The sequence below is a fragment of the Corvus cornix genome, chromosome 7, assembly GCF_000738735.6.
Source record: "Corvus cornix cornix isolate S_Up_H32 chromosome 7, ASM73873v5, whole genome shotgun sequence".
Taxonomy (NCBI): Eukaryota; Metazoa; Chordata; class Aves; order Passeriformes; family Corvidae; genus Corvus; species Corvus cornix.
Window position 1 is genome coordinate 15,357,800 of NC_046337.1, and position 14,168 is coordinate 15,371,967.

The 14,168-nt window shown below is 53.2% G+C and overlaps 1 protein-coding gene across 11 annotated transcripts in view; it reads right to left on the reverse strand.

Annotated features, from left to right (window-relative positions):
* Positions 1-943: 943 nt before the first annotated feature.
* The window catches only part of TNS1 (tensin 1), a 68,974-nt gene continuing 55,749 nt past the window's right edge, over positions 944-14,168 (reverse strand). For all 11 annotated transcript variants that reach the window (XM_039554587.1, XM_039554590.1, XM_039554589.1 and 8 more), the window contains 11 exons: positions 12,708-12,918; positions 11,033-11,901; positions 9,590-9,676; positions 8,839-8,970; positions 8,335-8,427; positions 7,576-7,653; positions 7,402-7,473; positions 7,154-7,322; positions 6,817-6,885; positions 6,437-6,469; positions 944-5,403 (listed from right to left, as the gene is read on the reverse strand). In XM_039554587.1, the coding sequence (XP_039410521.1) occupies positions 5,259-5,403; positions 6,437-6,469; positions 6,817-6,885; positions 7,154-7,322; positions 7,402-7,473; positions 7,576-7,653; positions 8,335-8,427; positions 8,839-8,970; positions 9,590-9,676; positions 11,033-11,901; positions 12,708-12,918 (1,958 nt within the window). In that variant the 3' untranslated portion in view covers positions 944-5,258. The remainder of the gene's footprint in view (positions 5,404-6,436; positions 6,470-6,816; positions 6,886-7,153; positions 7,323-7,401; positions 7,474-7,575; positions 7,654-8,334; positions 8,428-8,838; positions 8,971-9,589; positions 9,677-11,032; positions 11,902-12,707; positions 12,919-14,168) is intronic.

Here is a 14,168-nt window from a genome sequence, read left to right on the forward strand (position 1 = left end):
CTCCCAGCACAAGCCCCACAGCACGGGGTCTCGGCACGAGCAGTCCCCTCAATCCGCCCCTCGCCCTGCAGCTATTTTAGAGAGAGGCAGGAGGTATTTTTAGTGCTGCCGGCTCCCGGGAGAAACTCTGAGCCTCTGAGCCGCAGCAGTGCTGGCGCCAGAGAAACTGCCGCTGCTCTGGCTGATATTTCTTGTATAATTAAACTCAATCCATCCCGGGGGCTGGGTCTTGGCCACCAACTCAGCAAGGAGGGGAAGGAGTGGAGCCAGAGAGCCAGGGGCTGACTGTTCTGACAGATGCTGGGAATTGCTCTGCAAATGCTGGAAAAGCCTGCCCTGAGACTTTGGGGGAAGTTTTGCCAGGCACAAGGGAGCAGGATGGCTCTGAAAGGCACAGAGAGTGGGATTTAACGGGAGCAGAGCCCAAACCACCACCTCAGCAAAGGCAAAGAACCCATACCAGCATCATCCTATCCAGTTCCCCTGCGGGAGATGGACTCAAAAGGGATGCCCAGGGCTGGACAGACAGCACCTAAAGGCAACCTGGGAAAAAGCAACAGGACCTGAAAAGCAGCCAGTGGCTGCAGGGCAAGCCGGAGAGATCCCTGCTGGTAAACAAAAGCCCAGGCTGGAGCTGGAGCCATGTCGGAAGTTTGGGGGCTGTCTGGTTAGCCAGCATCTGGTGAACACAAGCTGCGGCTGGAGGCTGACAAGCAGCAGCCCAACCCCTCCTTCTTCCCACACCCACCACCCGGCGTCTGTCCGGGGGGCCCCGATCTGCCATCGAGGAACAGGGGGAACGACAGCCTGGAGAAAACACAGCACCCGCCAGCTTTTGATTTGGGTTTGGGTTTTTTTTTCCCCTGTGCAAAAAAAACAAGAGCATTTATTCCTATGCTCCCTTAAATTTCAAGATACATTTCCAGCAATCCAAACACCAAGCTGGCATTCCAAGCAACAGTATATTTTATATAACTGGTTCTTTTTTTGTTGTTTTTTACCACTTTATAAAGCCATACAATGAACTGCAAAGAATCCAACATCTGTACAATGGGAAGACAACAGCGGAGTGACATTCACACACGGACATGGTGCGACCGAAGTCATCCTTACACGCACGACAACATTATGGGCATAAAGATACAAAATATAATGTATTTTTTTTCCATCTATATAAATACACAGAAATGGGCAAGTCTAAAAGTTTGAAACTGTTTGTTAACACTGATTAGCAAATAAATCTGTAACATTCCCAAAGTAACAAAGACAACAACAACAACAAAAAAAAAAACCCCACGCATAACACGGCGGCACAGGATCCGCCAACAGAAACGTCATATTGCTTCCTTTTTTTTTTTTTTCCTTTTTAAGGAAAAGAAAAAAAAAATTAGTAACCCCAAACCAACCTCGCAATTTGCAAAACAAACGAACGAAATGAAACAAGCCCCTGCGGGCTCCTTTGCTGTCTGATCATCCTGCCTGCTCCAACGGGAAGGGTTGCCTTTTGTTGATGCTGTTGTCTGGGGTTTTCGGGGCAACTGGTTTCTTTACCTGCCCGACCTGCTGGGTGGGGATTTACTTTGCGCTTTGGTTCAGGTGGTTGAATTCACTGAAAAATCAATGCCCAGAGGCTGGGTTGGGTTTTTCTCCCTACCTGGTTTGTTTTCCGTGTGTAATTTGACCAGGAGGCAGCCAGCAAATGTTGCATTCAGAGCAACCCCAAACTCTGCTCAAAACCATGAGCTCCGCTGTCTCCACCAGTGATGAGGGGCTGGTGAAGACCATTCAGTGGTGCATCCCATCAGCAGTTGATGACATGGATCATCTCCCAAAATAGTTCCCAGGGGCAGAGCCAGAGGCAGCCCCATTGAATGGGAACCCCATATTTCGTGCATTGCAGGTGCCACTGAGTGGGACAGACAGCAAATTACCTCCCCAGGGAGCATTTCCCAATAGACAGCAATAATGACAGCAAAGGCAGGACGGGCTTCTCCAAAGAACAAACTGACACAAAAAGGGCACGTACAATAAATTTACACACACAAAAAAAAATAATATATATCTATCTATATATATGTGGGGAAAAGTGCGTTTTTAAGGATATCTTTGGCAAGAATATATGCAGTTCTTTGTGCAGGAAGGAGGGATGTGTTTGTGTGTGTGTTTGTGTGTGAGCGAGAGAGAGATACCATCCGGCTGCTGACAACGGCAGTGTGATTACAACGAAACATATGCTGGGCTTAACTCGTGCAAGCTCGAATCTCAAATAGCATGACTGCACTTAAAAAAAAAAGAAAGAAAAAGAAAAAAACCCAAAAGAGTATTTTCTGTCCCTTTCATAAGGAAAAAATATCAACACTAGGTCCCCATCAGCCCCAGGACCTGGGCAATCCTAAATGCTGCTGATGGTCTCTCCCGGGGACAGAAAGGGTTGTTACACCTTAAAACCTTATTTTAAAAAGGAGCTAAAGGGAAACAAAGTGCCTTTAAAGGGAGCTGATAAACACCCGGCTACATCATTGGAAGGTGATTAGCTGTGTGTTAAAAAAATAATACAATTATCAGATGATTTTGTTAGTGTTTGAGATCTGGATACGGTCTAAATTTTCAGCTAGTGGGTTAGTGGGGAAGCCATGAGAGGCTCAGGGCCCGAAGCAGGCGTGATGCTATTGGCAGGTATCTGCTGGGGTCGGCTTCTACGCAACATCTCTGGGGTGCTTAGATCTGCTTCGTTTGTATGGGGAGAAAAAGAGGAATGGGAGTTCCAAGCACCAGTTTCCAAGGCAGCAGATTAAAATAAAATTACATTATTATCATCTCTTTTCTTAGCAGTGAGAAAACCAAGTCTGAAAAATAGAGGCTTTCAAAAATATATCTTTATATATCTATAAACACAGTGTTTTCTCTGATGGGTGAATGGCAGGGTGAGGAGATTACGGGTGAGATCGTCTCTTGTCTCGCTTGAATTTCGCAGAAGGAGGGAATCACTTTTTGGAAATATCAAAAATTAAAAGGTCTCTGCATCTGTGCGGCCAGGGAGCCGGGGAGGGGGAAAGCCCCCCCGGAACCTCCTGTCCCACCACCATCTCACAACCAACTCCTCGTTACCCATCCTGTCACACTTCAGTACATCAGTACAGCCTCTGGCCCTGGCAGCCCTGTCCGGCCGCCCACGCCGCTCACTCCCCCTCACACACACACGCGCGCACACCGCACACACGCACCGGTCACACACGGCCACCCCGACACAGGGCCCCCGCCTCTTCCCCCATCTGTATTTTGCCTTGCTCTGGATTTTCTTTTAACATGCAGGTGTTTCCCCAGGGCAGGGGAAGGGGGGGATATAGTGGGGGAGATATGATGCACAGAAAGCAATATGGCAAAAATAAATATTTTTGGAGTGTAAATTTAACCTTTTTTTTCCTCCTTAAAATTCCATTAGCTTACAGTATTTTGTCAGTATAGCTTGCATATATACTATAGCTATCAAGGCAAGGGTGGTCCACGGGAGACAAGCTCTCCGGGGGACTGCAGTGCTACGTTTCTAATTTTTGTCCCCAAAAGACTATCTGGGCTACTTTGCACTGAAAACTTCACCCAAAAAAGCCCTCAGGGGGAATATTTGCAGCAGAGGGCTCAGTAATGACCCCACAGCTCCAGCTGGACCATTCCCCCTACCCTAAACCTGCACATGTGACCGAAGCATCCTCTGCCCCCTCCCCAGCACCATAGAGCTGGGACCTCCACCTGCTGCACCCTCACCATGATCTCTCCCCCTGCAGTGGCACAGGGGCCCTCTGCCCCTCTCTCCACCCAACTTGCCCTCCTCACCTACCAAAGCTAAGGGAAAAGCTGACAGCACTGAAATCACTGCAAAACTATGGTGCATTTTGAGGGGCATGAGCCTCCAGCCAGATGGTTTTGGGGGTACGCATGCGTCAACTGGGATGGCTCTCAGAGGACCTGTTACCTCCCCACTGAGCCAAAGCTGCCCAACCACTGCAGGTCCCTTCCTTTTTTCTTTTTTTAGTTTTCTTCCTTCTTTTTCTTTATTTTTTTTAACATGGCCTCCAAAACAAAAGGAGAAAAAAGCGCCTGAGTTACTTGTAGTCATTCGCCTTTCGTGCAACTTGAATGTCCATGCAATTTAAAAACCGCTTGCGTGTCTCCGAAGAGCTAGATAGGGGTAGCCACGGGTCTGCTGCTTCGCACAGGGAACCCACCCGTGCCAGCATCCGCTATTATTATAATCATTATTATTATTATTACAATTATTCCTTTCTTTTCTGTTTTGCTTTTTTTGTGTTAAGAGTATGTGACAGGCCGCAGGAGAAAACTGCCCAAGAGGACTAGTGATGGGAGGGAAAAGGGGAAGATGGGAGAGGAGGTGACTTTCTGCATCCTCCGGGTTCCTGGGGAGTATCCACCTTCCCCAGGCGCAGGGCGGCAGGAACCCCCACACCTCCTCGCATGCTGGGGGGCACAAGAACCCCTGGGGAAATGGAGAAACAGCGCGACCCCCTCTCTGGGTGGACTCACAGCCTCTCACCTGTGACTGATGCTGGGCTGTGGGTCAGCAAAGGTCAGCCCATGGCCAAGCTCCCCACGGATGGGAAGGTTCAGGACCAATTTCCCCATGTCCCCAGCAAGCTGCCAGGTCACGAGCAGGTTTTGGGGGAAGCGCAGGGACCAGTGAGGACCCTCCTCTGCAGCTGGACAAGGAAAGGTTTCTGAGAGCATCTCCTCTGGTGTCCCATAGACCCAGCCCATGTTATTATCTCCTACAGGTCAGTTCAAACACACAGCAGATGGGGCTGCTGGGATGAAGCTTCTTCCATGGGTTTTGCCAGTTGCCTCTTTTTTTTCCAGATGGAAAACACCAGTCATGGTCCCGCATTCAGTCCCAAATGGAAGTCACCACTTGAGGCCGTGATGCTGAAAGCTAGGAACACGCCTCTCACTGCCGCCTTTGCTTTGGTCACCTTCCCTGCGATGGGACATGCATCCTGTCTGGCGTGACTTTTGTGGCTCTCTTTTGTGGGTGCGTGGTTTTGGTTCCTCTACGTGTGTGTTTAGCTTGTGTTGAGTTTTTACGGGTTTTGTTGGGGTTTTTTTGTTGTTTGCTGTTTTCCTCCAAAATTCCAACCCTTTTCCCCCCCCGATTCACTTCCCTCTCCCACAATGCACTTCCTCGCACTCCTTCTCGGATCAGCTCCAAGTCCTTCTCCAAAATTCAAGAATCACCCGCAAGTGCCAGCTCATCTCTTCTGGCCGGAGCCAAGCATGACCCTGGAGACAAAGTTGACGATGGCTGCAGCTGGCTGGTCTGGGTCCAGCTCAGCAAAGAGGTGGCAGATGTTGTCTGTGGTGCTCCCTTGCTTCCTGGCCACAAAGCCAAAGAGCCTGTGTGGGGAAAAGGCAAGAGCCTCAACAAGGTTTGCCAATACTGCTCTCACAAGGATTACCACCACCCTCTTCCAACATGGTCTTGGCCCTCTTCCCCTCTTTCACATGCCCCTCTCACAACACAGAGGGATACATCCCAAACCAGCCTGCATGAAGGCCCACCTCCTCTTCCCTTTGCTGCAGTTTCTTTGAAGGCCAGGTTTCAATCATATCTTGACCAAACCACCCTTGCTCTGAACACTTCTGCCACCCTTCCCAAGTTCGTCCCCAGGAAGGGGCCTTCCAGATGATCACAGCACTGCCTTGGTTTGGCCTCTTGAAGCCAGAAGTGTGATGGGCTGGGCATTGGGGTAGACCCTCTTGGAGATGAAGGCCATGCAAGGACACAGGAAGCTAAGTGAGACCATCTGGTTATTTCTGTCTGTCTCCCCCCTGATGAATAAAATGTCCCTTCTTTTTTTTTAATTAGAATGTGCAAACTCAAGTTATAAATACAGGGGGAACAGAATGTGAGACAGGCCCAGGCTACGGCATTTCTAATTGGGGAGGGGAAATACCACAGCAGCTGGACATCCTAATAAAAACCCCTTTGCTAACACAATGGCTAAAATTAGTGGGAGCTGGCCCCTGGAAATGGGTTCAGTCAACAGCTCTGTGTTCCCATGGGTCAGGACAGGAAGGACAGGAAGAAGAGGAAGAGATGACCAGCAGCTCACAGGCCATCAGCATAACCCCAGCTCTGCTCCGTAAGCTGGTTCCCAGTGGCTCTGTCAGGAGAGCTTCCAGTTTGGTCAGTTCAGCAAGACACATGCCTGCTCTGACCAGCAATTTGGGGCTGAAAGATGCATCCAGAGTCCCCAAGACCATACTCTCATGCTTGGGTGAAACACTCCTGCAGTGAGGAGCTGAGCCCATCTCACACACAGCCAGGATGCCCTGCACAGGGCATCTCCCAGCCAATGCCCAAACAGGCAGAAGCCACCTCGACAGCAGCTGGGAGGAATCTGCTGGAAGCACAGAAAGTACTTACTTGGCTGGGCCACTGCCATCAGTTTTAGTCCACCTGCAAGGAAAAGAGAAGGTGTGAGGGATGGTCCCTCCTGCACCCCACAGAGAGACAGGGCCAAGATGGGGACCACCACACCAATGGTGGAAGGCCAGTCTGGCTTTGCATAGGCTTGGCTTTATGGAAAAATGATGCACCTCTCCTTCAGCATGAAAGTGCTTGAGACACCAAAAAGTCACCAGAAGAAGCTGGCACTCCCCCACAGTATCCAAGGGGACCTAGCATTGCTGCTCTCCGCAAGAGCAGGGGAGAGAGCAAGCAAAGACCCTGCTCCAAGCATCCCAGGAGGCTACAGGAGTGAAAGGGGCAAGGGTCACGTGCTCCCCCCAGGTTAGGGCACTCACTTTCGTTCCTGGGGATCCAAGTCACAGAAGGTGACAGTATTGAGGGGGTAGTGTCTTCGGAAGAACAATCTGAAACACAAAGCAGGGAATGTCAGGGCCAGGGAGGCTCCACCACTCTCCCACCACAACCCAGCTCCACCAGCCCAGGGAACACTGCCATAGGTCTCCTACAGGATGTTCCAAGAGTCAAGGACAAATCCCAGCCATGTCCATGACCAGGGTGATGCCATCCCAGGAACATCCTTCACCAACACACTTCCTGAATCACAGCCCTGTTGGCTTTGGGAACGAGCCAACATTGGCTTTTGGCCAGATATGTGACCGTGGAGGCTCTTACTTCCTCTGGTTATCCGTTAAGGTGATGCCTTGTGCGGAGACTTTGAAGTGAACAATGGTAGCTGTGGGCGTGGGGTCAGCCACCAGTGTCTCAGCAACAGCCTTCGAGATGGCCTGGGGGCCTGTCAGAGACTCCATCTCCACTGAATTGATGAAGAGGACGTTGCAGGCTGGAAAGGGAGACAACAGGCATGGGGTCAGCCACTACTCCAAGCCATGTTCACCCCACGACTGCCCCTCTCAACTCACCTGCACCCTGTTTGAGGAGGTCCGTGGCTGAGTTGGTGGCTGACATAGAGTCTTTCTTTTCCTCCATCGGATCTAGAAGACATGGGATGGTTACTGGTGCTCCCTGCTTGGAAACCTACCCCCTCCCTGCAGGTTGTGGGGACAGATGCAATGCCTTCTGCTCCTTGCTCTTACCTCGGTCAGGAATGACCAGCTTGCAGGGCAGGGCCAAGGGCGTGATGGAGTGCTGGTACACCAGTGCCGAGAGACAGCCTGGGGAGAGAGGGAAGATGGTCAGCATAGGGCCAGTGTTGCCAGATGAAGAATTGTTTGCACCTGCTGGGTTAATACAATGATCCTTTTGAAAAATCATTAGGCTGTGGAACTGCACAATCCAAAGTACGATTAACCATTAACCAAGGAAAGGAACAAGAAACTCCAGCTTTCCCTGATTAGGTCAGCATTGCCCTGGGTGGATGGAAACAGGCTTTTAGGTGGGTTTCTTCATTAATGGTCCTAATGCCACATGTGGCAATTCCTCTCACTGAAACCACCATGTAGCTCTCCACAGAGGGCTCAGGGAGGGGACAGAGATGCCAGGGCCACTTTAGGAACAACAAATGAGACAAAGGTCTTCGTGCTGCTCCTCAGACAACATTAGCCATGAGATAAATGAAAGAAGGGGAGCCCCCACCCTCCACCCTGCCCAGCAGCATCATTTGTCCTACATGTGTGTGTAGACAGGTATGTACCTATGCATACAGGTACATTTGTGTGTTCTCATGAGTGTGCAAGAACTTAGAGGCTCCAAATGCCCACAGGATGCAGTTACACAGGAACAAGAGGCAGTAATAGGCTCTCCCAGACACCCAACAGTTCTGCTTTGACAGTCTGGCAAAGGCAAGGCTCTCCCAACCCAACCCCACATGTGGGAAGCACACTGGGGGCACTTACCAAAATTAGGCTCATTGGGACATCCTTTTAGTTTCACACCTCGTGAGCTAGTCTCGATGAGGAAGTGCCTCACCAGCTCATTAGTCAAATCTCCTGGGAAGAGATGAGATGTTTTCACACCAGAGCCACCCTCCTATTACTATGCAGCCCCATTAGGAAACCAGTGCTCCAGCTCAAGGGAGGGGTCCCTAACACGACACACACTCTCCTCAAACCTGCCCCTTTGCACAGGGTCAACCCCAAGCCAAGCTCCCCCACAGTGTTGGTGGGCTGGAGAGGCTGTGCCCATTTCATTACACCAAAGCCCAAGACATAGGTGCTCCTGCGCCCTCCACAGCTCAGGGCAGAGGGTGTCTGGTGCCTCCCTGTGCCCTGGGAGGCAAGGATCCTGCCACATCGGCACATACCCAAGGGCATGACTGGCTCAGCAGCCCCAGCTGCCCGCTCACCCCGGCTGAACGATGGAAAGCATCTCGGCGTGGGAAGGAGAAGGGCACACAATACCTTTCTTGTTCTGCTGCATGACCGTGGGAGGCGGAGAAGCGACTTTCATGGCGAGGCCATAGGCTCCCCGGAAGGAGTGGCTGTCTCGGATGATGAAAGCCCCCGGCTCCCTGTCCTTCAGCAGGGCAATGGCTGCAGGAGAGAACGGCAGAGCTCAGAGATGGCATGGTGAGAACCAACACACCCTCAAGACACCAGCAGGTGTGGGTTGGGATGGGGTGCCCCAGCTCCACACCTCATAGCCAGGCACCACAATGTTACCGCCCCTCCTGCATGCCTGAGTGGATTGCCAGGCACAGGCTCATCTCCCCCCACCCCCATCGCCCTTGTGTGCACATCTCCTTGCCTATCTCTGAGCAACCAAGTACTGGAGAGCAAGCAGGAGCCAAGGGCCAAATGCTGGGACCATGCCCCTGAAGGCATCCTGCTGCCTCCTCGTTCTCCCTGCTTATTTTAGCCATGTTTCCAAGATGCCTCTGAGCATTATCAACTCAAGATTTGGGTGTTTTGCACCCCAAACTGCAAACATAGACCCACTGCACACTCCAGGGACTGGAGCTCCTCTCCAAGAGGAGGTCTGATGAGCCCACATCACACAAACCTGCAGATGAATGGGGCTTCAACCCCCATCTGCAACGGCCTGAGCAGCCATTATTCACCCTCACTCTCAACCCAGTCCATAAGGGAAATCCTTGCTAATCCCTGCGATCCCAGACACACCCCAACTCCTGACCCTCTGTCATCTACCTACCCTGCTCCCTGGAGATGTCTGGTTTGTACCAGTACTTAGAAGTATCCTGCACAAACTTGACATTGGCACGAGTCTCAGGACTGATGTCTGCAGGAAAGGGAAGAAAAGACAAGAAAAAAGTTAAAAGATGCTGTATCTGAAACCCTACATCCAGCCAAAGCATTAATACATCCACCTCCTTTCAGACCTGCCACATTGCACTAACCTCAACCCAGTTCCCCATACCCAGACAGGCCGATAATCCCCTGGAGCTTATGGGGCTGCTGGGCATCTAAAGCTAAATCCAAGCTCAAGGGCCCTCGAAGGGCTGTGCATCAGGTGAGCCTCTTTGGCCCGCAGCCACAGACAAAATGGGAATTCTTCATTTTAAAGGAAGCTGGCCAGGTGAAATAAAAACTGTTGGAGGAAAGAGGTATGTCTGGAGGTGCTGGGGAGATCCTCTGACTTCAGAGGACCTTCACTGCTCTCTAATGTTAAAGATTTGGCTCATACTTCATAAAAATAAATTTCTTCCCTTGTCTTTGCTCTGTGCAGAAGAACCGGACGGGTCAATCCACCCTGGGCAAAGCAGCCCCAGCCCCAGCCTGACTGTGCCTTCTTCAGTGCCCACCAGTGGCACAGCCTCAACTGGAGCTGGTCCTCTGGCCATGAAGCTGTCATTTACTCAGGCAACATTTACAACCACCTGCTTTCCAAAAACAACCAGGCATACAACCAAGAGGATTGGATAGCATCTCTGCTGGAGACATGTTATCAGCCCTCTGCAGTCTGGTCACCTTCGGAGAGGCAGGGGGCTCGCTCCCCTCTCCAAGCTGCTTGTTAATTGTTACAGGTTTTAATTACTCATGCTTCCCCACTGGGAAAGGTCCCTGGCCACAGGAATCACGGGGCCAGGACAAGTGCCAGCGTCCCCACAAAGGGCTGCCCGCTCAGCAGAGGAACTGGCCCAGCAGCTGGAGCCACCACTGCCCCACAGCTTTATTCCCCTGGTCCTATCAGCCCGATCTTGGCGTCACCAAGGTGTCTGTAACAGGAGCTGGCAAAAGTGTTCCAGGCAGGACGGCACCCAGGGCACGGCACCATTTGAAATGAGGAGGCAGCACCGCAGCGGGGTCTCAGTGGGGTAAAGTCCACTGGGAATGAGGCCAAGAGGTCAGTGCATCCCCACGGCAGAGAAAAGTCGTCTCCAGGAGCTTTGATCTCCCCATACACATCTCTGAGCACTGTTTATGCCAGAGATGCTGGTCGGTGTTTTTCCTGTTTGGATTTGTCAGAAAGCGCAGGAAATGGCCCAAGCCCCAGCGGTGCCTTTGGTTTGCGGATGGACAGGAGGGGTAAATCAGGACATGGCTGCAATCCCTTTCCTGACAGCCAGCAAGGAGGAGGAGGGGAGAGCCTTGAGCAGGGCAGGGGGACACAGGGACCTCCAAGAGCATCCCTTACCTGGCATGGAGAACTTGGAGAAGTCCGGCAGAGTGTGGGAGAAGGCAACGGCGCTCCCACCGCTGGGGCTGGACATGCCGCTGGAGAGGGGTGAGGACATCTTGCCGTTGACAGTGGCGTAGTTGGGGAGGCTGTTGGAGCGGTCCCCAGCTGACATCCGCCGCTTCTCAGGCAGCGCAGGCTGCGACGTGGGGCTGCCCTGGCGGTAGGCAGCCGAGTCTGGGGAGGAGGAGTGCGGCGTGCTCGTGCCAGGGTAGTATGCTGGGGAGACAGGGAAGGACGGCGTGGAGGGAGGCTGGTAGCCAGAGGAGCTGCTCTGCCGAGACAGCGTCAGGTGCCTTTCCTCCGGGCTGGAGTAGCCATACAGGGGGCTGCCAGGGGATGTGGCTGCTGCTGATTGGTGCCTGGACAGGCTGGGGCTCCCTGGTGGGGCCACCAGGTTGCCATGGGCCACCACAGCATGCCTGCTCAGCCCAGGGCTGCCGGGAGCACCACTCAGGTTGGGGTTGATGGCTCTTCGCCCGAAGCCAGGGCTGGGCGGTGTATTCGTAGCCACTGTCCGGTGCAGGCTGCGGGGGCTCCCTGGCAGGGTGTGCACCCCCACCACATTGACCTGTGGCTGTGGCCGAGCTTGGGGTTCTGGCTGGAGGCCAGCTCGGCCATCAGCGTAGTCGGGGCTGCTGTATGCAGAGCCCGGGACCCCTCCTTGGACCATTGCAAAGGAAGATGGAGACGAGTTTTGGTAGCTGCTGTGAGCAGAGGGCATCTGCAAGCCAACAGGTGACCGGTACAGGGGCTCAGCAGAGGCATGGGGAGGCGTAACCGTGCCATGGGGGCTGCCTTCTGATGGGTAGCTGCGGAGGGAGGCCCTGAGGAGAGACGAAGAAAAGTAGAATTCAGCTCCACCACTTGTTCCTGCTGCTGACTGGTACTGGCACCCTCCTGCACGTGGCGCACAGGGAAACTGAGGCATAGAGCCCGGCAGCTACTTGGTTGTCCAGAGGCAACCATGGGATGGGTCCTGCCAGCTGCATGAAAGCAACCAGAGGCAGCTTTAGTCCCACCATGAAACCCAGTTCCATCTCAAAGTATGACCTTCTATGGAACAGAGCCTTTTCCCAGCTCTGCTCCCAGCAAACACCTGATTTATTCTGCCCTGCCAGCCTGTGTGGGTGCAGAACACCTCGTGGGCAGGGCGGACAGGGGACAGGGACAATCGCTCCATCTCACCCTGGAGGACTCAGGCTCAGCCTAACCCAGGGCTAGGAATTAGCACAACCCATCCCTCCTCCCACTCCAGGGGACACCTTCCCAGTGAGAGGCTTCTGAGGTCCAGTAACCACCAACCAACCAGCAGTGACCCAGATTTGTGTTCTCAGGGCACTGAGGTGCACAGCTGGCCGGGATACCCAAACCCTGCATGGAGAGATGCGGGTCTTTGCAAAGGCAGTTAAAATGTGGGAGCAAGCACCATCCCTGGAGATATTCAAGAAACAGCTGGACATGGCACTTAGTGCTCTGGCGTAGTGGGCTTGGTGGTGTTCAGTCAAAGGCTGGACGCGATGATCTTGGATGTCTTTTCCAGCCTTAATGATTCTGTGATTCTAAACCTGTGCACCAGGCAGGGTTCAGCCCCAGCCCCACCAGTCCCTGGGACCTGCACCCACTGCCTTACCCATCCATGCTGTGAATAGGGCTGCTGGTGGAGACAGGGCTGGGGGCGATGAAGGAGTTGGAGAAAGTGCCATTCCTCGTGGGCACCTCTGGGCCTCCGGGCTGGGCAGCGGGCTGAGCAGTGGGCTGGGCAGCAGGCTGGGCAGCGGGCAGTGTCCCTCCCCTGCCCGTTGTGGCCGTGCGGGCCACTGACTCAACATAGCTCCTGGGCTCTGTGGCAAAGAGAAGCAGAAACAGATGAGCCTACAGCTTGCATGGGAAGAGGACCACACCCTTCTCCCTGGATCCACATTTCATGCCAGTGAAGGTGCCTGAGCTGACCTCCTCCAGCTGAACATTTCCCCCTACCTCTTCCACCACAAGTTGTGCAAAAACACATCTGGCTCATTCAGGATCCTTAAGTTGCTTCAAGAATGCTGAAGACCCCAGCCAGGGCACAGGAAACAGGGTCACCGCTTTTCCTGAGGGGACTGGAACACGGGACCACGATCCCTTTGCATGCCACAGCCCCTTCACCCTGCTCTGAGTCAGCGTCCCTCCCACCCAGGATGCCACAGGGAACACGTCCTGCTCCCTGCTCATCCACAGCCCCTAAAAATAGAGCCGGTGACTCTGCCCAGCCCACACTGACTCACACAGGACTGATGACGATGCCCCGTGGTCCCTGCCCTCTGTGGCCCACCTCTGCCAGCCATCTCCAGCAGCAGACCAGAGGGCTACTCCAGCTATTTCCAGTGCAGCATCCAACACTTTCACTCCCAGCCCAGCTTGAAACCGGAGCCCATGAGCACGACCAAGAAAAGCAATTTTCCTTTAGAGCCGCCAAGCTGTCCCGTGCCAGGAGCAGCAGTCTGGGCTGGCCATTACCAGCCATGCCAGACACCAGACCCAGTCCTCTCTCATACCTTTCCCCCTACCTCCTGTTCCACCCAGGCTGGTCCCCATCCCTATGACAGCCCCCACAGCCCCCACCAAAGGCTGCACCAGAGGAACAGGCTGCAGCTTCAGTCCCATTCCCCCAAGCCCTGCAGCCGTGTCACACCTCAGCTTGCCCTATGCAAGACCCACTGGCATCAAATGCTATGGGCTGGGCAGCCTTGCAGGTCCATGCCCAAAGCAGCTCTGCAGTAGTAATTAGCATGACAAACATTATTATTGTTATTATTAGTCATAACAGCTGGGCTCTGGCTCAGCCTGCTGGCAAGCTGGCCTGCTCACAGTCAGCAACGCCAATGCACAGCTCCACGTTCAGAGCTGGAGCAGAGACATGCAAGGAAAAAGACTGTCATAGGTCCCACTCCTTCCCCTGCAGCATCTCTGTGCCCCATCTGTGTGTGGAGAGGGGAGGAGGAATCCCTCCCTTAGGCTGATGTCCCTGCGCAACTCCAGGAAAGATCTGGGCCAAAACCAGATGATGGACCTCTACACAGGCTGGGTACCAGCATCTAAGGCAGGACATCCT